This window comes from Strix uralensis, chromosome 1, assembly GCF_047716275.1.
Source record: "Strix uralensis isolate ZFMK-TIS-50842 chromosome 1, bStrUra1, whole genome shotgun sequence".
Lineage (NCBI taxonomy): Eukaryota > Metazoa > Chordata > Aves > Strigiformes > Strigidae > Strix > Strix uralensis.
In genome coordinates, this window is record NC_133972.1 from 117,670,605 (window position 1) to 117,696,124 (window position 25,520).

Here is a 25,520-nt window from a genome sequence, read left to right on the forward strand (position 1 = left end):
AGACCAGCCCACAGTGGAGAAGTGAGCAGCAGTTGTTCAAGGCAGTGCTCTAACTGCTTTGGAAAGCATGGTCCTAAATGGTGCAGGAGGACCAGTGTAAATAAGGCTGAATCTACCCTTCATTTAGGAGTTATGTAGTTTCATAAATTAGCACTGGTTAATTACCAACTGATCTTTCAAATAAAATGTCCACACTCATTTATAACTTCATTTAAAATAGGTATCTTTTGTGTTCACTTGTTGCCATATTGCAAAATTGGTAATTTACAGAGATGGGAAAACAATAGCAAGAAGTAACCATTTAAAGCAAAATTCAAAAAATAACATATTTCTGCCATAAAATTCTTTTCACCTGAGTTAACAAAAACAAGTCAATGAGCTAAAATGATTTTAGAAATTATGTACACAGTGCCACAGCCTGAAAAAATACGCAAGAATATGTTTGCCATTTTTCAGATTGCTGCCTCCTTTCTTCCTGATGTTGTTTATTTTGGCAAAAGGATGTAATTGGGGCAACGATAAGGCCTTGCCAACATGAAGAAATAGGATCAGTGCAGTGGTATGAGGTTTATCCTGAGTCAGTAAAGTTATTCCTGTCCAAAACTGTGCCTATAAGCATATTCATTTAAAGATCCAGTAATCCAATGTAAATGAAAACCTATGTGCTTTCTTAGAGTTTTAGGTCTGCCTTGTATTGCTTGTAGTTTTCAGACAAGTAATGTTCAAAATGGTTTAAATACAAATGGTTTAATCTATGGGAAGGCATCAGCTTTATAAAGTGAGGCAAACCTAGGAGTCCAGGGAGTGTCATCCACTTCACACTGGTATGTTATTTCACATCTCCTTTAAGAGAATGGGAATTTGGAATTACAGAACTGATTGATTGTTTTGTTACAATCTGAGTGGGGAAGTCTAATCTAAGGCTGTCTTTTCAACAGGAAATTCTCATCTGAAAGATGCCTATAAATCTCCTTAAGCAGGACTTTTTAAATAGGTTCTAGAGTGATTAGTAATAAGCTTGCTTAAATGACTCATTTTTGGAGGGAGTGTGATATTGATATTTGCTACAGATTGTAGATTCAGAATATCCAGTTTGTTTTCAGATCTATCTGAGATGAGTCCAGCCCAAAATCCTCCATTTGAACCTCCCTGAAAGCTTTGATCTAGATTCAGAATTTGTAGCCCAAATGTTCTGTTTATCCAGGGTAATAAATGAACAAACGCTTAAGCACAGTCTCAAAAATATTCCTGGAGTTGTCAGATCAGGGTGGGACATCCAGCAATAATTTTTTTCTCTAAATTAGAGTCTAAGCATGCTAATAAAATCTCAGCAGGAGAGCAAATACTGCCAAAATAGCAAGATGTAGCTGATCGATTCCTTGTTGGCAGTGTCTTGCCTCTCTCCGGGGCAAGGCACTGATCTCCCGCTGCTTTTGTTGCTCCACTGTAGCCAAGAATGGGGAAACATGTTTCACCTGAGCTACAGCCATTGTTAGTCCTTGCTGCAGACCATCTTTAGCACCTGTCTCAAAGGTGGATCACCTCTGAGAGGCAGAATAGCCTTACCCCTATATGAATTTCAGAGGTTTTTGGAGTTGACTTGTAATCTGGTCATAAGCCAGTGTTTGACAAGACGGAGTATTTGAAGTTCATTTATGTATCTTATAGTGAGCCCTTTGGCTGCAACAGCTTTCATGCCTTTTGCCTGATTTTTTTAGCCACTTACCACGGTACTGGAGCACCCACTGCCAGGGCAGGGACCCCTGGATACATGACATATAAAGACACTCCACTGCCTTTCTGTTTCCATCACCCTCTATCAGCAAAAGCACACTTCATAGTCGCAGATCATGCTCCAAACCATGCCAGACTAGCCACCACGTTTGTCATGATGACCAGATTAGGTTTGAGAGCCAGGATTTCTCCTTTGCAGAGGAAGAGAAGTTAGCTAAATGACCTTATTCTTATGGAAGTTTTGCAGCTGAGTTTCATATTAGCTGTATAATGTACCACATCTTAGGAGACTTTTAATTCTACTTAGAAGGCTTTAGCTTATGTGCTTTCTTAGAACTTTATGTTCAGCTTCATTATCTTTTTTTAAATTATTTTGCAAAGTAAGTGAATTATTCTGTTAACAGCTTAGAAATGCAAGTTCAGACTCCTGTTGACAAAAGACAGTAATCATCCTTGCTATTATCATAATCTCTTTCTAAACTGAGAGATAGTCCAGGGCAGGTGGACTCATCTGGGCTTCATTTCCCATGAAAGATTGTAGGAAATGATCTTTTGAGTACCCTTCCAACTTGGGCTGTTCTATGATTCTGTCATTCTAAGTGCTCTTCTGAATTGCATGATTCTGCAAAAGTTGTTTTGTCCCACGATTTTGTGCACCGTACAAAGTAAGTTTCTCAATATTATACTAGGAAATGCTTCTTTACTACACAGTAAACAGTCCATTTGCTATCACCTGAACCATCAGAGTCTGGGCAGTCTTCATTTTTTATTAACTACCTAATTAATGTATATCTGGTGTCTAAAAAAGTTCATGCCTATAGCTGTGGCTGGTGAGCAGACAGTTACCAGAATTCATGACAGGATGGCGGAAGAGTTGAAAAAATAGGTGAACCAAGGAATACTGGAAAATTCATAGCAAGTCTTCTAACCTTCTCCATTACATTTGTTTCTCCTTCGGAAGAGGAAGGTCTAGTGGTTCTTAACAAATTCTTATATTCTTTAGTTCCCTTTTAGTGTCTTACTTCACTGGAACAAGCTGGTGTGGTTTATATCAGCAACTGCTCAAGATGACCGACAAAGAAAGAGTCCTATTTAGTGAACCCCGCTCAGAATTTCATTACAAATTCAACTTTTTACGAGACTGAAAAAGATTAATATAACTTTGACTGTTTTGAGTTTTGTGGTTTAGGCCATTCTGATAGCACTGTCTGGAATATCCAAATGCGATAGGAGAAGCAGTGGTGGAGTTCCCAGTCAGTTGTAGAAAGAAAGCCTTGGAAGCGTTGCAAAACTACTCTCTCTTGTGAGATTTCCAGCTTAGTGCCTGCCACATGGGCATTCGGAGATCCATCCAAAATGAATTCAACTCTTTCAACGCTTATTCAGAGGGATTCCTTGGAGATTCACTCATCAGCGGACATGTCATAAATGTCGATGCTCCTCTCACTTTATAGGAGAGTTGTACTCAACATTGATTTAAAATGGTTAGCTCAGGTTTTGGTGGAAGTCCAGTGGTGACAACAGGGAAGTCAGTGCAAACTTACCCAGCTTTACTAGGGAGAATTTGTAGCCCTTGCTGGTCTTTACATGATTGTTAATACTCATCTCTTTTTGCTATATACTGCAGTTCTTTAAAATCGGCAAATTCTTGTTTGTGCCAGGATTTACAGCAAATTTGAAACTTTCTGAAAAAAACACAACAGATGAACTAGTAAGTAAACTGCAGTGATTTCTCTGGCAGAGCAGCCCTTCCCAGTCTCCCTGGCAGTCTGCACGGTGGTGGCTCTCCATCCCTGCAGCAGAGCTGTCAGCATTCATCATAACTGCTGCCCTGCACGAACTGCCAAATTTAGCCTTGGCAGAAGCAGGCACAGCTTTATTCACATTGCTGGCATTGCACCACAGGTATTTACATCCCTCTATCTTCTCCTGGACTTGAAAGGGATTTAAACCAAGAGACATGCTAAGACCTTTTAAAAACAAGAGGTCTCTGCACGCGGGAAAGACCAGTTTCCGAGCCGTGTTTTGCTACAGCAGCGAGCCTGCGACTGGTGAGCTCTCTGGCAGCCTGGTGGGGCTGGCCCTGGCCACAGGTGGTTCTCGTTAGTGGGGAGAGGGGTGCCTTGGCGCTTCCAACAACTTGTGTGCTGTGTCCGGAAACTGAGCGTAAGCTGCAAACATAAAAATCAGTCACCATCGCATGACATAATGTTGGCGAATTGCCACTTCCTTGCTGTCTCCTGCCCTCAAATAGCCGTGTGTTACTGTAAGAACAGCCAAAGGTGCCTCCTTCTTGGGATGTGTTGTAATGTCAGGATGAGAGGGACAGAGGGACATGACAAAGATTTTATGAGTGCTGTTGTATTCTGATTTGAAATGGGTGTGCAATTGCTCTTGTAACAGACCCTTCCCACTTTTGCATCCACTAACCCATCTGACTGGTGTGGCACCAGCACACCTCTCCACTAACAGCAGCTCTGCTCATGGTCAGGGAGAGCTGGATCATTCCACCTCCCCCTCCTCCCACCGTGCGTCTGCTTGCCTGTATCTGGTTCCTATGCTGACACTTGAATACAGACTCATGACCATCATAGGCTGTGTGGACATGCAGAGGATGACTGTGAAGAAGTGACCCTTTAATTTTCTTCTCATATCATTTAAAGAACACAGATCTGCATGCTATGATCTTTGAGCAACTGTCTGAAAAAAGGGACAGAGAAGGGATGGACAGACATCACCCGCTTTCCTCCTACCGGATTCAGATAGCTATTGCTTTTTTGGTATTAGGAGATGTGGATTATAATTAGCAAACTTCTCTTGGTATTACAAGCTTGTTTTTACTGTTTTTCTGAGGTCTGCTCGGCAGCCTTTATTTTCATACTTTGGCATGCCCAGAAATTGTGATGATAAATATTTAGCACTTATGTAGCTCTTTGTGTTTTCAGCTCAATATATAAACATTGACAAAGGAGTCATCCCACATTCCTCAGAGGTAGTACAAAAGGCAGCCCTGACTAACCTCAGTCAAGCACACACCAGGGAGTTAGTCCTTGTCTGCATGAGAGGCAGTCTCCATCAGTTTCTCTATAAACACTCAGAGTAGATGTGCTTAATCTTCTGTTTATATTCATTTAGCTGAATTTGGGAACATACTGATAAAAACTGAGCCAATCAGGTACGGTTTATAGCTGATTTAAAATCAGCTATGTTATACAGCTTTGGTTTTGAAATTAGCTAATTAGGCATTTTCCCCACATTTCCCAAGCCTTATTGTTCATTATCCCATTATCTCCTTTCCCATATCCTGCTATTTTATTTTCTTTTTCTGTTTAAAAACAAATGGGAATCATAACTTGCATTTCTGCTTTAGTGCATTCTCTGCTAAAAAATAATATCTTATTTGCTTATATTTTCTACTGTAGAATCTCTTAATTTAGGTATCAATCACTCTTGCTTTTGTTCCAATCCATTTCACCACCAGCTGAGTAAGTGGAAAATCTCTTTATCCTCTGCATGCATCACTGAACTTAGCAGATTGTCCCAGTGTGACTGAAAAGTATCATCATTCCCTTTCAGAGGTGGAAAAATTCCCTAAAAGAAAAGTTAGATGAATTGCATACTGCCCCCCACCCCGGGTAGCCAGAGCTTGGAGTAAAACCCGAAGTTTTTGGCTGCAGTCTGTGTCCTTAGGCTCCTAGATCACAGACCAAGTTACCTCAAAGTTAAAATGAGTATGAAGCTACACCTTAAATCAATTTCTGTTCTTCTGCATCTTTTATTCTAAGAAGTAACAGTAAATCTCTTAAGCTGGCAGGCAGTTGTATGGTTAGTTGTTGTGTGGGTCACTTGCATGTTCTGGTCCACCCCATGTTCTAGCACCACCCCGCTAAATGCTGATGTTCACTGGGGATTTTTGAGCATGGTCTCCTTTCCCTAAATTATTTCTGCTGAAGCGTTACACTGAGTGGCCTAGCTGCGTAATGGCATCCGTCTTTCTCCCAGCACCTGAGTTTAGGACAACAAGGCCATCTATGGGCTGCGCTACCTGCTTGAGTGTTGGGAGCAGGCTGTCCTCCTTTCACATCCCCTGCTCTGCTTGTGTGAGACTTTCTGAGGTGAGACTTTCTGTTGGCTCCTTTCCTTTCAGCAGCTCTGCCAACTCACTTTGAAAAACCAATAACCTCAGTTACTAATTGGCGCGGAAAGATGTCGTTAAGCTGTGCCTCCTGCTGTGTGCTGAGGTGTCCAAGCTCACCCTCTGGCAAGGGGAAGCCTTCTTGCCCATGCATGTTTCTGAACATATCTTCAGTTTTCCCTCTTCCGCTTTCCACATAGCTCCTTAGAAACCTGGACCTGTTTTCTCATTACTTTCATCTCTGAGAAGAAAATGCAACTAAACATTAAAAATTTTTAGTTTTGTTGGCATGATTTGAGTGGCATCCTTCCCCTTGGAGTGCTGTTCAGTATGAGTTGCTTTTTGTTTCCCTGTACAGTTACAGGGATCGGGCGTGTACATGAGGAAGGGGAGTGTTTGGGAAACCACTGTGCCTGGTGCCAGCCAGCCTCCTCCACCGGGGTGACTTTTATTTCTCCATCGTCTCATCCCAGCAGTGCTGCCTCAGGTCCTGCAGCCTCCATGCTCCCTGAGTTTCCTCTGGTTTGTATCTGAAACTGTTTGAAAAAAAACCTGCCGCATTTACAGTAGTTTTATTTTAGTGACGGAACAACTATCTACCTATTTCTCTACCTAACAAGTGAGCCAGGCTGCTGCTATCAGCGCAGTGACACTGCTGGTCCTGGTGAGGAAGGACTGTGTGGAAGGAGACACTCTAGCTAAGGTATCAGGCAGGGGCCCTAAAGCAATTTCTTCTGCAGCTTTATCCCCATTTCACCTTCTTTTTGCCATCCTGTCTGGTGGTCCTCCCTCTGCCAGATGGTCAGCTGTCTGACTGGGATGAAAAGATGCTGGAGTCACTGCTTCAGCACCTTTCTGTATCAGATTATCACCTCTGGAAGTCCCAGCAAAGACCCCCAAAGGCTACAGCAACATTGCTGCTTTTCTAGCTCATTTATGCACTGAAAAGAGCAACACCAGTATGAATGCTCACCAGAAACTCAGGGCACAGCTGAGCTGTGTCATGGGTAATGAAACAGTTTGGGAATCCAAAGAGGCAACCCACTGATAGGATAAATCATCTTCATGTGAGGCTTTTGAAGATGGGTTTTGTCACAGTAAACATGATATTAATAGACCCACATCTACTATTAGTGATAACAGTGAAGAATTATTGCCTCTAAGACAATGAAAGCATACTATGAGCTTTTGGAATAGAAAGTCAGTACAAAGCTTGATTATTGGATGAAAAGTGGTATATAACTCACAAATCTTTATGTTCAGACTTAAATTCCCCTCAGGGCAGCTGCTTTATTTCAGATATATGAAGTATTTGAATGTCTGAAGTTTGGTCATTTTTAATGGATGTCCAGTCCTTAACAGCTTCCAGTCACATAGTCTCAGAGAAAATTCCATTATCTGATTACTTTTTTTTAAAAAAAAAAAGGTTATAGAGCAGATACTATTTAACATCCTCTTTTAAAGTTGTTAATTCACTTGAGAGCAAAGTGATTTTATTGTGGCTACTTATATGGTCGTTTGGTTCTCCCTGAATTAAGATTTGTGTCGTATTTACACTTTTTGCAAGCTTTTATATAATTCACAGCCTTTAAAGCTATCCTTTCTCCTCTACAGCTTCCTGGATTAATGGCTCACAATTTCTCTCTGTCCTCATTATACAAATGATATTAGCACACAAGTTTTAAATTACATATTTTTTCATGAGGTTTCTCCTGCAATAGATGTGTGTTTGAAATTAGTTTTCCTTTACAAGAAAAGTCACTGATGTTCAGAAGAGGTTGGGAGATATACCAGGGCTGGTTTTGTCATTGCCAGAAAAGCTTTGATCCAATAGAAGCTATGGAAACCAAGGCTTGGTAGAAAAAGAGTACATAGACATCTGCTAAAGAGCTACAGAAATATGATGACATTAAAACAAAAGTTAGAATGATCTACTTACCCACCAAGCCTGTATGCACAGTGTGTATGCTGTATTATAGCGTTGTGATAGCAACACTCCGAAGGAAAACACTTCCAGTCTTAGTCTACGTTTTCAGATATTTCCAAAAAAGTTATTAACTGTTAAGCTGAAATTTATCATAATACTTCTCAACCCAAACAATCAAATTTTTGTGTTATTGTTAATATGGCACAGTTCCAGTTAGCCAGTTCTGAGTTATCCAAGTCTGAACCAAAGCAGGGTCTAGGGCTTTTAAGCACTAAAAATACTTGCAACGCTTTTTAAAGCTTGTATCACTCGAAATGGATAAATTTAATAACTGTAGTCCAGCTGTGGACTGAGGTTTGTGTGTGCAGTATCTCCCTACACAGTTGTCCCGCTGAGCTGAGGAGAAGGCATGAAGGATCAGCTCCTTCTCTGTGGAATCTCATAAATAACGTGGCTTGGAAAGACAAATGCCAATTTTCCCATTCATTCTTTTTTCCCTTTAAAAAGCCATGTGAAAACAAATGCCTCCTGCTCATCTTAACCCTAATTCTCTGGGATGCTCTAATGCATTTCAGCCAACTTTCCCACCTCTTTCCTCCCTCTGTGTTCTGCTATTTCTGTAAAAACGTTGTGTCAGTTCAGCATACCCTGGAGCATTAGCTCCAGTGTGGTCTGAATTCCCAGCCTGTAGCTGGAGTAACAACCTTCTGGAAGGCATGGATGGGCCTGGAGGTACCACGGGACTGGCTGAGCCCTTTCCAGTGGTATGTATTTCTCTGGGCATATAGCCAAATGATGTACTGGAAGGAGTGGCGTGCTCACAGGATTCCCTTGGAAGAGACATTACAGATATAATTTTATGGATCATAACTTGTGTGTAGCTGCCATCCAAGTACAGAAAACTCAACAGGATGGCTTGTGTGAACAGGGGACTCCTAACTTTTAGGAGGGCTGTGTAGGAATGATATTTTCTATATGATAATTTATTTTTTAATTCCTTCCACTCCTTCCTCCCTCTTTTCCCCAGGACATTTTCAAATTTGACAAGAGCATGTACCTCCTTTAAGTCAATGTTTGAATAAAAGGTTCACTCCTCAAGCAATGCTTAGAGTTTGGGACATAGCCCTTTCAGTATGTCAAGTACTCTTCTTTCTGCATCTCAGTCTTCAGGGTTTGGCCGGTGAAACATGAAGTTTTACCTTTTCTCCCTGTATGTCATCCCTCTTTCGCCAAGAAAAAGAGTATTTCTATAACAACAACCACCACCTGCTGTCCCCCTGCCCCACCCAAAAAGGCTAATTTTTTTCCCCATTTCTGGGGATTTACTGTTGTGGAATTTCTCTCTGTTGTTTCTTTATCTGCTCTCTCCTCTCCCCTACTCTCCCTCTCTTACTCTTCCCTTTTCCTTTTTCTTCTCTTGTTTGGCCACTTCTAGAATCTCCATTTTAGGGCTCAGCTATTCAAATGTCAGTCAATCTTGATATTCCATTCTCCTACCCCAGACTTGCAGGCACCACTCCCCTCTCCTTCCATGTGAGAAGAGTGAAATAAATATTCAAGAGAAGATATCCAGATGAAATAATGATGCAGACAGTTCATAAAATCCAACACAAATTGAGAGAAGTTTTACAAAGATGGATTCCCCAAATCCAACCCAGCACAACGGAAGTCTCTGATGCCATTTCTGTGAATAACCATCTAATATTTACTGGCCCCAGCAAAAGATTCCTGTAATCGTAAATACTAAATCAGGAAATGCAGCTCCTGAAGTGGCTTAATGCAGACATTTTCTTCAAACTGTAATCTTCATGCAAGCTCAGAGAAGATATAGGAAAGTGACTCCTGCTCTGTTGTGTAGTGAAAAATAGTATGTAAAGTAGAACAGAGAGTTGTAGGAAGATGGAGCAACTGGAAATCTCATCTAGACAAAACTACTATAGAAACTAAATGTGGTAGAAAATAAGGCAGTAGAAGATTTGCTATCAATTGAAATCAAGATTGGATGCATTTCTAAACTATAAACTGTAATTCAACCACAAGTTATTTGTTCAATACAAGAATTATTGCGTGTCCTACATTGTGCAGGAAGTCAGAATTATTACTTCCCTTCCTGGCCTTGGAAATTATGAGGCAAATCCTGGTCTGAAATCAACTCCTAAAACATCAGTACACGGCAGGATCTGAACTGACAAATACATTTTTACAAAGAAAAATGTTCCAGATCATTTTTATTCGAGGCAAAAATCACAGACCTAACAGATCTGTAATTACTGTGTTTGATAATTCTGTAAGAGACATATATTTATTATTTTTGTTTATGTAACCATTTTTGTTCATGTTTAATGCCATGACTGATTACTAATGCCAATTCTTATATTAATGTAATAATTAAATAATGCATGCTGGAGAAGTTTTAGCAATGTACATAATGCAGTAATCAAATGTGGGTACTTCAGAAGCTCCTTAGGTCAAATATCTGTGGGTGCAAAAGGAATTTGGTTTTCTGTTTTCAATTAAAGTTGAAATTGCTTTTCTGAATTTGCATGCTAGACTAATACAAAACGTGGGGGCTTTTTATGGTCACAGCATAGAGCTTTGTCAGAGAGTCACAGAAGATGAAAGTACATCTGTCACAAGGATGATTCACAGATACAGTAGGAAGCTTTGCTGGGAAAACAAGCTTACAGAGTAGGAAGTGGACAAAAAGATACTACCTTTATTTTAAGAACTATTTTTCACTGTGTTATTTCACAGCATTCCTCAGTTGGACATTCAAGTTACTCTTGGCCCTTTATAATTTCTAAAATTTTCCAAATGATTTCTGATATACTTTTTTTTTTTAATGAAATGCATTTTTCAGAATATTGAAGAGGACTTTGAAAAGCACAAATTTTGTTTCTTTGAAAGAATAGAAGGATTAATCTATTATATCTTGTAAACTTCCAGTTGTTTTTGATGTTACATGCAGTCTTTTGAAAAGCAAAGTATTTCCATTAGTAAATAGTCTCTCAGTATTTGTTTTGTTTTTCTTCTGTATCCAGGCATGCATAACTTGTCTTGTTTGGCAGCTGGCTTCCCCCACTTAGAACTCATTCGAGCTTTATTGATGGTATATATGTATGTTGATTAAGATGAAGTCACACTAAGATCAGAGTTGGGCACAAATATAGCTGATCGTGGTCAATACTGAATGTAAAATCTTTGTGGAATGAAGTATGCAAAACTGAATAATGTCCTAATATATGTTGCTTACTGTAAATGCTTATACGTTTTATGGCAGTCATTCCTGTGTATTTAAAAGCTTTGAATGAGAGAAGATGACTCTGTATCTCTGAAAAATGTTCCGCACCAGCAGTTTGCATTGAAGATAATGATGAAGCATAAATATTGAATGAGTAGCAACTTGTAGCCTTATTGCAGTCCAGAACAGACAGAATCAGCATTCCCAAGATGTCAGTGTATTTTGAATGATAGATGGGGAATGTTGTGTTGAGAACCTTTGTGACTAACAAGTCTCAAAACCCAAGGAGAATTCAGAAATGAGGAGCAGTTCCTCTAGATTTATGATTTATGAGACAAAGTGAAATGGGTTAAATGAATACATTGCTGGTCAGGTGGCAACTAGAAGTGAAGAGATGTATTGTAACTTATGTATATTTGGTGAATGCAGAACCAGAAGAGAGCAGAATAAATCCAATAGTATAATGTACAGATAACTTGAAGCAAGCAAATGAAAATAAGAGAATGAGAATTTAACGGAAACACAATAAAATTTCCTAACTGGTAGGATTATGTGGATTTTTTTTCAGTGAAGATAAAAGTGAAACACAAGTTTTTGAGACTTTATGGTTATGGTATATTATAAAACATACTATTGGACTGGAATATGTGATACGAAGGTCATGCCTGCTTGGCAGAAGGGTCCAGAGACCTTCAGGAACATTCCCTCGTTTCTGTAGGAAATACTCCTCACTCACTGTCAATGGAAAGACTTCTTACTTCAGTAAGAACTGAACTTCACTCTGATTCTGATACGTTTATGAAACTGAAATAGGGTGATTCATACTGTGCTTACATAGAAAAGCTTAAAATGAACCAAAGATAGAGAGATGTGTTGTAAAACAGAGGCAGCAGATGAAACTAATAGGAACTCAACAACCCTGATAATCGATGGGCAAAAATTACAAGTCCATTGGCAGAGAGGAAAGCAGACAAAACAAGATGTTCCCCTATGCTGATAGAAATATGAACAGAATAAAATCCAATGTGAATTTTGGTCAGATGGAGCCAAACCGTAACACCAGCCCTGAATGTGCTTGGATGCTACGGAAGTTTGAATCTGGGTCAACTCCAAACACAGCTCTGTCAGCTCCTTTAAGTTACAACAATTTATTTTGTATGCAGGATCTTTTTTTTTTTTTTTCTTTTCCAACCTTGGATCCACCCAAAAGCTCTGAGAAGTCTTAAAGTTTATAGCCTTTGGCTCATGTTGACAATCAGAATGAGAAGTGAGTGCTGATAAATTGCTTAATAAAATGCTATAGAGCTCTAGTTCTGGCAGTTAATGGTATTATACCCATGCCACAAACCCCCAGTGAATGAACAGGTATAACCCCTCCCTTTTTATATTCTTTTCACTTTACAGCATCCAAAGGGCAGATGTCAGGCAGCACATCTCTGTTCAATATCATTCTTTGTATTCATTTACCCTTTCATGTTGGATCTTACTAGGTAAACGAAGAAGTAATCTTTTAGACATTTACTATTTATGATTAAATCCCCCAGCAGAAAAACTTTGGTTTTAATGTATTTGTTTTACTCTTTCAGTAATGACAGTTTGGGATTTTTTTGTTGTATCAAGAAATAGTTCTCCTTAAACATCTCTTAGAATCAAATCACAAGAATCAAATTTCTTGTGCAAATTGAAAACTCTCATACACATTGTGAAAGAAAAAGCTTTGTTAATAGAACAAAACTGTTTATAGTGAATACTGACATATGCTACTGGTGACTCTATGCCTAGCTTTGGAACTTTGCAAAATATTTTACAAGGAAAGAACCAGATTAATTATGATTTCCTGCAAGTTTTGTTTCAGCATCTAACACACCTATAAAGCATCTAACATCTTGTCTTAAGTTTAAAATGTTAGGGATTTTTTTTTCCTTTTTTCCAACATAAGTTTCTTACTAGATAGAAATATTGTGAGATCCCAGTTTTTCCAGAAGTAGTCAAATATCTCATGTCATTGATATTAATAGTGCAACTACAATAATACTAATAATGGAATTAATTTTTTTCTTCTTATTTTCTCAATGATTTCATCATCCAGAACGATTGCCTTTCTGAATATTTTCCTTCTCTGTTCACAACTATGAATTTAGTGGAGCCCTGTATATTTATAAGTATTTGCATAATTAGATACCAATTTATTAATAGTAGTAGCTTTTTTAAAAAAAAAAATCAGTAAGCTATCCAATGTGCCGAGGAGATGTACTTTACAGCTCTGTCCTGGCAGAATGAGTGGAATGGTGTTGTATGTCAGTTTACTAAATCACTCTGAAATGTCATGTTGCTGTGATTTGCCAAATGGTCTTGCAGCCAGATTTTCTCTCCCCTTTTTCTGTAGCTCTGGGCCTACAGGGAGCAGGTCATTTAAAGTTTTCACATTGGACATGGTAGATGTAATAATATTATACTCCCATTTTTTATGTCGAAACCCAAGTGCAAAATCCATTCCTTTTCACTAAATACGTGGAATGAAAATATTCACTGCATTTTAGATAAGATGGCAAATGCTATTTTTGAACAGAGCAATTGCTATTATAGGTAAGTGGAAATTACTGAAAAAAAAAGTATTTTTAAACATTGTTAAGATTTGGTGTTTATTCTCTAACTTGGTTAGTTGGGTTTTTTTATATCCGCAGGTTGTTCGGTGTCACTTCTCTTACTCAGACAAACTGCTCAAGCACTTGGATGATCATCAAAAATCAAGAATTACATTGGTATCACCATGCTAATCCAATCTTATTACTGGTGATGTACTACACCCTCGCAACTCTTATCCGTCTCTGGCTACAGGAGCCCATCGTAAGGGTAAACTCCTTCTCTTTTTTAGCACTAATGACTAATGCCTGTGAGATTGGCCAATCCAGATATTTTCTAACAGAGGTGCAAACATTCAGAAAAGTTAAGAGAAATAGACAGCAAGTTCAAGCTGGTATCTTGACTTTGTTCTTTTTGATAAGTGTTTTCAAGAGTTTGATCTTGCAGGGGCTACATGGATATTAATCTTAAAAGCAGTGGTTCTATTTATGTAAAGAATAGAATGGCAGAGCATAATGCTTGCTCTGATTTGGAAAGCCATTATCGATATGAAGTAGTGTAGATGCTATTGAATGAAAGGCAAACGTGGGGCTTGTCTAGCAGAACTGAAGTAGGATACAGGCTGGCACAGGACACTGTAAGACAAGATGGAGATTTGCAATTTTATCAGACTTTGAGAAAAAGTTTGTTAAAACTTTTCCTCCTGAATCTCTGCACCTGAGTGAAAATCCTAGCTTTCATTTAAGAACAAGAGAAAAAGGAGGCAAAAAGTAAATTTTTACTTCTTGTTTCAGAGGAAAAAAGGAATATAAAACCCCAAAAGCTTAGAAACTGGAAGTATAAAAAGGATGATCCTAAACATTTATTTTAATCTCCTGATCATCTGAGGCTTGACATGAGTTTTAGAGTTCAGATTTAGCAGTGCTGTGAACCACAATGAAAATACTCATGACTGAGCTGTGAATTAGTGGAGTTCGTAGTAGAAAGTAAAAATGTTGAAGGTTTTCTTATTTTAAGGGTGTTTCTTCATGTAATGGATAATGTAACAGTTTAACATTTAAAAAGGCAGACAAAATACATCACCTCTGAATTGAGATGTCTGATATTTGGGGTTTACATATATTTGGCTTCATAATAAAAGTAGAATGATGCCAGAACTGTCAGCTTGAGTTATTATAAAATCGTCTCTTAAGTTTCCAGAAATCTTAAGACTGGCTTTTCTAAAGTCACAAGATTGTGGTCCAGTGCCCTCTGGCATTGGGTTCTTTTAGGGGTTTTTTCCTATTATTTTTTTCTGCAGCTGCAGCAGCTGGAAGCTGGCTTTTTTTCTCTCCTTAAATGAAAACTGAGAATTCCAGATAATAATATGATTTTAGCATTGGGGCTGTAACTAAAACTTCACATCTCACAAACTGTGTAGTAAAATCATGAGAATTGCTCACAGAGGAGTAACCACATGTGAAATGCAGTTAGTGGGAGCTGTGTGATCTCAGCATCTCTGGGAATTCATTTCCAGTACCTGGGTTGTTTTCATCCAACTTTCACCATCTTAAAGCTTGGTGCTGGGTCTGAGTTAGTTACTGTGCTTTTTCAGTGGAGAGAAATGGGCCTGTATGTCTCAGGATAGAGTGAATCCTGCAAGTTCCTCCAGGAATTAGAGAGGAACTATAGTGGACTTGCCTGCACTTTCTTTTAGACTACTTGTGTTGTCTGAGATAGATATTTCCATAAAACACTGAAATCAGTCTCTGAGGACTGGAAACAAGTCAAATTAGAAATGCTTTCTAAGCAACTGCGCTAGAGCAAGTAAGTATCAAAAGAGATTTATTGAAGAAAAGTTGATGTCTCTCAAACCCATGGCTACATGAGAGGCAATACAAAGTCTTGGCACTCCCACGGGAACTTCAGATGCCTCTGAAGATAAATGGACACTTAAAAAAGAGAACACTGTAAAGAAAACAATACCATGCATTAATGCTTTTTTTTTGATGCACAGAATGTTGCAATGCAAGTATTTGTCATTAGAAAGAGATGCTGAGATTTGCAAAATTTACCATATTTTACACACTTTCTCCTTACGGCTTTTTTTTGTCCATATGCATTTTGTTTTTCCTTTAGTGGTTCCATAGATCAGGAACTAATCTTTCTCTTACTAGCTTTCTTCTGGTAGACTCCGTTCTCAATTATTTAAATCCAGAAATAATTGTATTCCAGGTTTCATTGAAATGTTTTTTGACTTGTGAATTTGTGCATTTGATTCATTATGGTACTAAGTATATAACCTGCCTTTGCAATCCCCAGTGATTTCAAAGTTACACTGTATTTAGGATCTCACCACTAAGCTGTCTATAGTTGAATGGTTGGCAAAGACAATATGCTATGTACTGTTTGGTGTAAAGCAGTTGTTCTTTGCATACTGCTGTCATGTACAGTTAAAAGTTGCTCATCTTAGAAATTTTATTCAAAAGAATCTCATGAACAAAATCCGATTTGAACAAAATGTGTATGATAGATTATGCATAAGGAAATATTTATTCAGCCTAAAAAGGTGTACATAAGCTAAGTATAATACTGACATAGCAGATTCTAAAAACAGAGTAAGACATGTACACTTGGTGTTTTTTCCCTCTTGTGTGAACTGAATCTTGCTGGACTGCAGCAGGAATTGTCTCTGAGACACATGCTCTTGAGACTGTCTCTGAATACTGCAGCTGATGAACAGTTTTACAAGAACAATGTCCACTTCAAATCTTGAGTTTCAGGGTGAAGTTTTTTGTGTGTGCGCCAGTCTGTCCAAGTACGGCACGTATGAGATTTCAGTGTATGGTCTCTGTGTGGGGTTCTGTATGGTTCTTACCCATCCAAAACACCCTTGGCGGTCAGTGGAAGTTTTGCTTTTCTTATGTCTGCTATTTTGGATCCTGATTTGTTCTAACATTGAGTCTTGTGAAATTCTACCTCTGCAAATAAGAAGAGGCAATCTGCCTCTGGAGATTTTAGCTCATGGTTGTAACTGCTAATACTGAGTATATGAATAGGGCCCATTTATTCTGTCCAGTGAGTGGTAAGGGATAGTAGAGAAATCAACAGAGTTACCAAAGTTTAATGTAGAGTCCTCTTAAAGAATTTTTAGAATTGTTTGAATTCAGAGGCACTTGAGAATTGCTCAGGTAGTGGAAGAACTGGAAGAATTATACAAGTCAAAGGACTCTCACAAGTTGTAATCACATGACTAGTACTGTGGTTTTTGACTTTTCTTCATCTTCTGAGAAAGAAAAAACAAGGTTTCCCACCCTTCCCTATAATCTCTTAGGCTAGAAATATGTTACTAAAATCGTTGTCTACATCTTAGGTCTTTTGGTATTGTTTTGGTCCCCTGGTGCTAAACTAAATGCTGTTGATAAACAGTTTTTTATGGTCCACATTTATATTAAAGTTTCAAATGGCAGTGACAAATATTTTAAGCACAAAGCCAGTTTATTTCATCTTACAGTTTGGCTAGGAATGGTCTTTCACAATCAAATATAAATACATAATTGTATGTTAAATGTGCTACCATTGCGTCTGAGAAGTAAAGCTAAATTAATAACCATTGTTTATCTAAGTCCAGATTTAAAAAATAGGACCTTACTATTAGGATTGGAATGGAGAGAGTTTCAAAACCAGCTAGGATGTTTGGATGTCCTGTTCCCATGGGTAGCTTTGCAGACCTCTGTCCAGCATCCTGATTTATTCTTACTCTATTGCATCAGCTGATTTTGCATAAGCAATGGGAACACTTACCACTAGCTAGTTCCCATTAAAAGCCTAATTTGGAACCTTGCCTTTGAAACACCTCAAGTTCAGACGAAAACTAGCTTTTACACCATGAGGTATCTCTTTGTTGGCAGTAGATAGAGTTTAAGTAAAACAGCAAGTACCAGGGCATATGGATATTTTTGTTGTAAACCAGAAGTCAACTTAGTAAGACTTAATCTGAAGCAAAAATACAAATATCTGCTAAGTAGAAAGGACAAAATAGGCAAGAGAAAAATTTTAAGTCCTTACAAACAAATCGTTCAGGTTGAAATAAAAAATGACAATTAGTTAACTTGTTTTGTAGTTATTAACAGGGTAAATTCAGATTAATGCTACTACAGCTGGTGTGTAGTCTATATTTTGTCTGCAGCTCAGCAAAGTTCCTGAACCTACCCTTAAGTCCTACTGAAGTCAGTAACACCTTGCCCCAGGTTCCAGGTTCCACAAGCACTCGTATACTTGGCTGAATAGGGGTGGGTTTATGAAGCAAGACCTTACACCTGTACGAATAAGGATTTGACTCAATACTCTAAACAACTGGTACCAGTGGAGATTGTGATGAGAGGAAGAAGAGTTTTGGTAATTCTTTGAATTCGGTAATTCAAAGTTTGTTGAGCTTTGCTAAGTTCAACAGCAATGTAGAACCCAACTTGAGCACTTTTCATTTCTTATTAGAATCACATGTGTGTATATTTAGCACTACAAGACTTTTACACACAGGAAAACAGGTTTTTAAAGAGGTATTTTAAAGCATAGGTAAGTCTACCTTTCAATCCTCACCATTCCCACTGGTTCTGAGAAAAACATCCAGGCATTAATGAATGGTAGAGTGGAATAGCCACTGCTATTATTATTCCATAATATTCAGTTCATGTTCTTGCACACCTTCCTCTGAAATTTTGAATACTTATTATTTCCATTAGAGACAAGAATCTAAAACCCACATGAAGTCTTGGGAGGAGAGGAGAAACCAGAAAACTAAGGAAGTAGAGAGGACAAACAGTAATGAAAACTAGAAGTAGAATCAAAGTCTAAGGTTCAAAATGAGAAATTGCGCAAAGCCGAGAACAGAGTAACTTCAGTAGTGGCAGCTTCTCCTTGATGGTATCCCAGGGCCAGTGAGTCCTGCTGAGCAACACTGCACTGAAGATGCTCACAACTTTCACATGCAGCCTACTGGCTCCAAAGCACCTGCTTCCTCCCTTTAGCACCCCATGGTTGAGCTTCCTCCTCTCACTGGTATGAACAGCAAGGTTTTGCTGCTTTGTGACAGCTCAGCTGGGAAGTTGAAGATTGCCAGAGAAAGAGGCACAGTGCAGGAAGAGGTCTGGAGCAGCCCAAAGAGGAGCTGTAAGCTAGCATGGTTTATGTACAGCTAACCAGGTCTCCTGCTTGTCACTGTGCTCTAATAACATCTATATTAAATCTATTTGAAAAGCCCCATACCCCTGCTGGGCCATGGAATTAAGATGGAGTTAAGAGCGGTGCATTAGCAGTCCTCCTCAATTTAGTGGTAATAGTGCCGTCACAGATGAAGAAATAGAGCATGTGGATCACAGACAATCACAGAGTCACAGAACAGTCCAGGTTGGAAGGGACCTCTGGAGATCATCTGATGCAACTTCTTGTGAGAGCAGGGCCTCAGATTAGGTTGTCCAGGGCCAAGTCTGGGATGTTTCCAGCAAAGGCAGCCAATGCCAGTGATTAATTATTCTCATGATGAAATATATATATATTTTTTTTAATGTCCAGAAGGCATTTCCCTGAAGCAAATTATGCCCTTAGCCTCTTGTCCTATAACCATGCCTCCCTGTGAAAAGAGTACCTCTGTCTTCTGTAAAACTACAATTTAGGTATTGGAAGGCTGAAAAAAACCCTAATTCCTGCATCCTTCAGCTTCTCCAACCCTCTAATCATCTTGGCAATTTTTTGCTGGACCCTCTCCAGATTTTCTATGTCTCTCTTGAACGGGGGGATGCCAGAACTGAATTGCAGGTATGGCCTGACACTTGCCAGGTACCGTGGAATAATCACATCCCCTGATCTACTGGCAGTACTCTTGCTGATGCAGTCCAGGACATGTTTGCCTTCATTGCTGCCGGAGTTCACTGCTGGCTCATGTTCAGGTTGCTATGCACCAGGACTCCCTGAACCTATTCCACAGTGCTGCTTCCCACACACTCTGTCCACAGCCTTTACTGTTATGTGGGTTTATTCCAGATGCAGGACTTCACCTTTGTTAAACCTTGTGCATTTTTTATTGGCCCATCTCTACCTTATTTATGTATGGTGGCTCTTTCTTCTGGCCCATCTACCTCACCTCTCAGTTCAGTGTCGTTCACAAACTTTGTGTGGGTGAAATTCCATCCAGATGATAGTTCTGAAGATATTGAATAGTACCAGACCTAGTGCCAGTCCCTGAGGAACTCCATTCATGACTGACTACCATTTTCACCTTGAGCCATTACCATACTTTGAGCAAGACAGTTTAGCTAGTTCTCCACCCATCTTGTGGTCCATCTGTCAAGTCCATATCTTACCAGCTTGTCAGCAAAGATGTTGTGGGACAGTGTGTCAAAGATGCTAAAATCAAGGTAGCTGACATCCACAGATGTCCCTTCATCCACTCAACCAGTTGTTTCAGCATAAAAAGCAATCAGATGATTGGTAAATCTGTACTGGCTTTTTCCAGTCATCTTGTCCTCCATGTGAGCATGACCACACACTGGTGTTTTTATGGCTTGGCTCAGAAGCAAGACTAGATGAGCCTAGATGGATGACCAGCACGGACTACTTTGTTATGTATTGAGGCATGGATTGGTGAGTTAGGTTAGCCTTTAATGGTGAATACATATGCTCAAAAGGTTTTGATTTTTTCAGTTCTTCAGCTGTTCAGTGAAGCAAAATTGGCTTTTTGCATGTATAGGCAGATGAGAAGAATGAATTTTCTTTCAATACACTGCCTTAAAAATTAAACATCTGTATACTAGGTTATGGTATGACTATATAGTAAGGTAAGGTAGTATGTGGAGATCTGTGTAATTCTGGTGTCTTGTAACTATCAGGAAATATCTTGGCATTGACGAACTACCCGTTATAGAAAAGCTCTGTCATCATTTCTGAAAGTGTCATCTCAGTAAGAGTCATCTGTCATAGATTGAGTGCATTAGACACTAAAAGACATTTCAAAGACATATTCTGGAGAGGGAGCATCAATTAGAGGAAAATTTAAATTGCTCTGCTAAGATTGTTGTTTAGAGAGCTATAACTAGTCTTGTCATTTGTATTGTTTAGCAGATGCCTGACGAAGAGAAATCTGTTAGCAGGGAAGATGACAAAGAAATAGCCTGCAGCCCAATTCCAATGACAGCAGAGAGAAGACGCAGTCTGTGGTATGCAAGCCACTATACAACTGATGAGAGAAAAGTAAGGCTGGAGGGGGAAGGGTCTCTGCATTAACTGAATTTCAGTCAATTGTATCAGTTATTTTGAAGTTAAGGGAAGCAACATTATTATATAGGTTGCAAGTAAGAAGATCTTCACATGTGATTGTATAAATCAGGTACAATATCAAGGCTGTGTGGCAGAGTAGGAATATATTTTATAAAATTTAATAAAACAAAAATTAGAACCAGTGTAAGGAAGTAAAGGAAGAGCATGCTCTCTGTTTTCAGCTTCCGCGTTTTAAGAAGTTTAGGCCAGGCTTTTGACATGAGGCTGTTACCTGTGTGCAAAACAGCTAGAAAGTCTGTCAGAGAGCCAAATCCTGATCTAAATATTTGGTCTGCCTTGTAATTACTAATTAGCATGGTCATTGGTAAGGGGGGGCTAACAGCTTATCTTCCTCTGAGCATACTGGTGTCCTTGTTGGATATTTATAGCAGGGCAGTTAAGGCAGTTGGTGTAAAAGCTCCTGGAAAGGTCCAGCTTTCTACCATCTGTCCTCAACAGCTGCAGTGCAAAATTTCATTTGACAAGTTGCAGTCAAATTTGGGGTATACAAACACTCTGTTAGGCCACATATACTCAAGCCCCAAGAGCTCTGTCATTATAATAGTAATGGTAAATGAGCTGGCAAATGAATGAAGTTTCACATTTTATATTAGTATAAACATTTCATTGCAAGTATTTTTATAATTACAGTAATTCTAATGATCATTTAAAGACAGTTTTTAAGCATTAGATCATTAGAAAGACATTAGAAAGCAGTTAATCAGTATAACGCCATACTGATTAATTCTTTGACCTAGTATCTAAAATTTCAATGCAACATTCTGTTTTGGTTTCTAATTCACAGAAACATACAGTAGAGTTATGTTAATGCTATGGCACACTAAATATCATTTTGTGGAGCATAGTGTAAAATTTTGCTAGCTTCTTAAGAATTCTTTCTGAATTTCTTAGTGCAAATCTGCAAAAGTCAGCAAATATGCATGCATGTATTCAGAAAGTTAGACTTATTAATGCTTGAGCCATGCTTCTTTAATAATTTGTCCTTGCATTGCTTTTTGCAGCTTCTGTCAATGACCCAAGATGAATACAAGCCATCGGATGTTAGTATACTACTAGTCTTCGTAATCTTGTAATTCTTCTTAATGTGTGTAAATACAGATTACACTGATATATACAGATAAAACCTTAGATGACATCTTCAAAACTTCTTTATTTTGGTTAGCCTGCCATTTACCCTATAACCTTGATTATCCTAAATATAATTGTCTTTTGCTTCCTTAATAATTGCACTGAGAAACCACCGATTAGCCCTAAAATTGATGATTTGAAATTAAATTGCTTGTAGTAGTACCAACTGGCAAACGATCTTTGCTATTTCATTGGGTTTAAATAAGATATCAAAATATGCTTTCTAATGCAAGCCATCTTTAAACTTGATTTAGCTTCCTTGCTGTATTTTTTTCTTTCATTGACGTTGAAATGCTGAGGCCCTTAAAGCATGACTGACAACACATATGAGTTCAATTTACAGATTACAGAAAATCCAAGTCTTTGTTTGAACAGACAGCAAATGATCCATTTATCTTGACTGCTATAGACCCTAGCAGACTCTGAAAGCAGAAACATTCCCTCTGTTCAGCATACACAGAAGAATGGAGATTAGATGAGATGAACTTTGGGAGCAGCTACAGCCAAATCTAAATGTGCTCCCCTGCCTGTGCTTGGTGTAGCTGCTGAATATAACTGAACATAACCCAGATATTATTCTGAAACAGTGCACACATGCCTGTGCATAGTTTTGACAGGCAAAATATGCTCCTATCTCCTCTTCTACAGTCTAAGCAGAAGTCAGTCTTCAGCATGTACTACCATCAGTAACCCATTGCATGTGAATTTCTACCAATACAAGAGATATTTATGATTGTGGTTGCTGGAGCCCTAATCCAAATAAGCACAAGGGCTAAAACTGAAGTCACAAAAATAAAACAGTGAAAGAGTGTTGAATTAGTACTACCAGGTGGCATAAATGCAGCATCAGTAACAATACTTACTGCAGCTGGTTTTATTAATGGCAGCAAATGTAGATCTTACCACTAATAATTTAAAATTGGAAGTAATTTATAGCCATTATTTTCATAACTACTAGAAATAATTAGATGTGAACTAAAGTCTGAAAATCTCGACATATTAGTTTGCCTAAGAAGGAGGATGAATTTTTTGTTACAGCTTTAAGTTAAACACAGGATATATAACGATGCTTTCTTAGAGTGGCTGTAAAACACCAATTTAACCTGGGAAAGGCAGGATGTCTGAAGATGGGCTCACCAAAGTACTGTCTGTGCACTGAGCCATGCGGTCAACCTTAGCCTTCCTGAGCTGTGGATGTGTTAACTTAGTCCACCTTTACACTGTTCTTTCCATTTAATTTCATAGGTAGGACAGGCCAAGAGCACACAAACAGTCATTTACTATGGCTCAGCTGACTGCAGTAACATAATTGCTTTTGCTTGTGTATCCACACTTTTATTCCTTTTCAGACTGCTTGTGTGTAAATTGAAGTGTTACCTAATGCAATGTGACATTCTGGGAATTTGAAAAAAAACTTGAAGTCTTTTAAAAGAAATATTTACAGAAGTTCAAAGTTGCAGCAGCATTTTGCTGTTTGCTAAAGAACTTCACTGAAACAAATTTGTGATTTTATTGACCTAACATAAAAAAATAAGAATTAATTTTGGAAGCTGTTATGTGCTACTTTTGCAACATGACTATAACATACCAATTTCTTTGGAAGGAAGTAACTGCAATTACTTGTAAAGCTCTGTTAACACTGGCAATCCAACAGTAGCGAAGCACAGAAGTAGGAGTCACATTCTCCTACAAGCCACCCTAAATGCAGTGCCTCTCTCCGATGTTCTGCCAGGTGCTGCTGGTAACAGTGAACGGGAACCCTGCTGACTATCACACCATCCACCCTGCACTGCCATTAGAAAATGGTCCAGCCAAAGCAGACATGTATTCAACACCACAGTACAAATGGGAGCCTTCGGATGACATGTCAGGTAGTGAATTGCCTGGGAATTACCCTTAGTTCCATATTTTTTCTTATTCTGTATCTTCACTCACTGCCTCTACCATTTTTAGTTTTGGTAAGCTCTTTGGCCTATTGAAGTTGAATAATTGTGGTCACCTTACAATGATGGCTGACCATATGGCAATTTTGTAAACTGGGCTGTAGGCATATACTATACAAAATACTTTGCCTACCAAAACAGTAACTGCAGGGGTTTTGTTGCTTTACTGTGCTAAAATGTAGTTTTTCTTTCGCTCCCATCTTGAGCTTGCTGACTGCTGTAGAAGTAGCCATCAGAGTGATTACAAATGAAATCATTCCAGGAGAGAGTGCATATACAACTTTTAGACCAGCATGAATTGCAAATAATAATTTCTTTTTCTACTTAGAAAAGGAAGAGGAGGAGGAGGAGGAAGAGGAAGTTACTCAGGAGGAAAAAGAAAATGTTAAATTACATGCTCTGGTTTCTGTATTCCAATTTATCATGAAACAAAGTTACATTTGTGCTCTGATAGCCATGATGGTAAGTACTAGCAACAAAAAAAAATAATGCTGTTAATTTTACAAATAAATGTGTCTTCTCAATGTTTTCCTGAAAGTAATCTCATTGGTTGGTTTTCACTAAGTGTTTGCATCAGGGTTAGAAAATATCAATGTGTTGTCAGCATCATTTTGGGTCCGTTTTAGGTTATTAATGCATAATTCCCAGGCCTGTTATAGAACTATAAATAGGGCAACACATGGGGTTCTGGGTAAAGCATCACATTTCTGAGACTGAGAGCCCTGGGTTTTGTTGTCTGTTGAATGTCAAAAAACTGCTGGGACTCAGTTTTCTATTGATTCCCAAGCTTCTGCAAAAGCAGGCTTGTCATGCTTTTGCTCCACTGAGAAATTTAACTACAAAATTAAAGCATTTCATAGTGATACAGTAAATTTTAAAAATACAGTTCCTATTTCAGGTTGAAGCATGCCTTCAGTTACTCTCTGAGAAGAAGAGATCTGTAAAGACTGATTTCCTATATTGACACAGAAAGGTCTCAAGGAAAATACAACTTCGTGCCAAGCAAGATTTTAATATTGTTTTACTTACTGCCCTTGTTTCTCTGTCTCAAGTTCTTGCTTGCTTTTAAGCCCACTTGATGCAAATACCTTGAGCTGTGCTGTAGCAAGTTTTCAGCATAATGATTAGATCTCTCTCTATATTCCCAATGCAAGCTTTGGTTTTACTGTTTTGGAAAAGTTTCAACTATAATGAAATTAACCATAAAGTTTCTTGGCCCAATTTTGCATTAAAAATGGTAAAACAAATTAGCTTGGCTGCTTTTTGTTTGCATAAAGTTTGAAATTTTATTTGCTGTCCTTTAGCAGGAAAAGTTTCTGAACTAAATAAGGCAGACTCCTTGTGCAGAATCTGGAGCTGGCATGATGCATTCTGAGACATAGCGAGTAATTGTTTTCATATTGACATAATGCCTCTTTTTCCTATTTTTTAAACTCACATGCTTCATTTAATCTACATTTCCTTTTTAATTCATTTCTAGGGTCAGATCTCTCAATATCAAAGAAGAAGATATATTTG

General features: G+C 38.5%; 1 protein-coding gene across 1 annotated transcript in view; it reads left to right on the plus strand.

The window, feature by feature from the left end:
- PIEZO2 (piezo type mechanosensitive ion channel component 2) overlaps positions 1-25,520 on the plus strand; it is a 316,185-nt gene that overhangs the window by 196,653 nt on the left and 94,012 nt on the right. Inside the window, exons 8-12 of the mRNA XM_074893340.1 lie at positions 13,722-13,884; positions 20,713-20,844; positions 21,933-21,971; positions 23,792-23,930; positions 24,331-24,464. Coding sequence (XP_074749441.1) covers positions 13,722-13,884; positions 20,713-20,844; positions 21,933-21,971; positions 23,792-23,930; positions 24,331-24,464 — 607 coding nt within the window. The remainder of the gene's footprint in view (positions 1-13,721; positions 13,885-20,712; positions 20,845-21,932; positions 21,972-23,791; positions 23,931-24,330; positions 24,465-25,520) is intronic.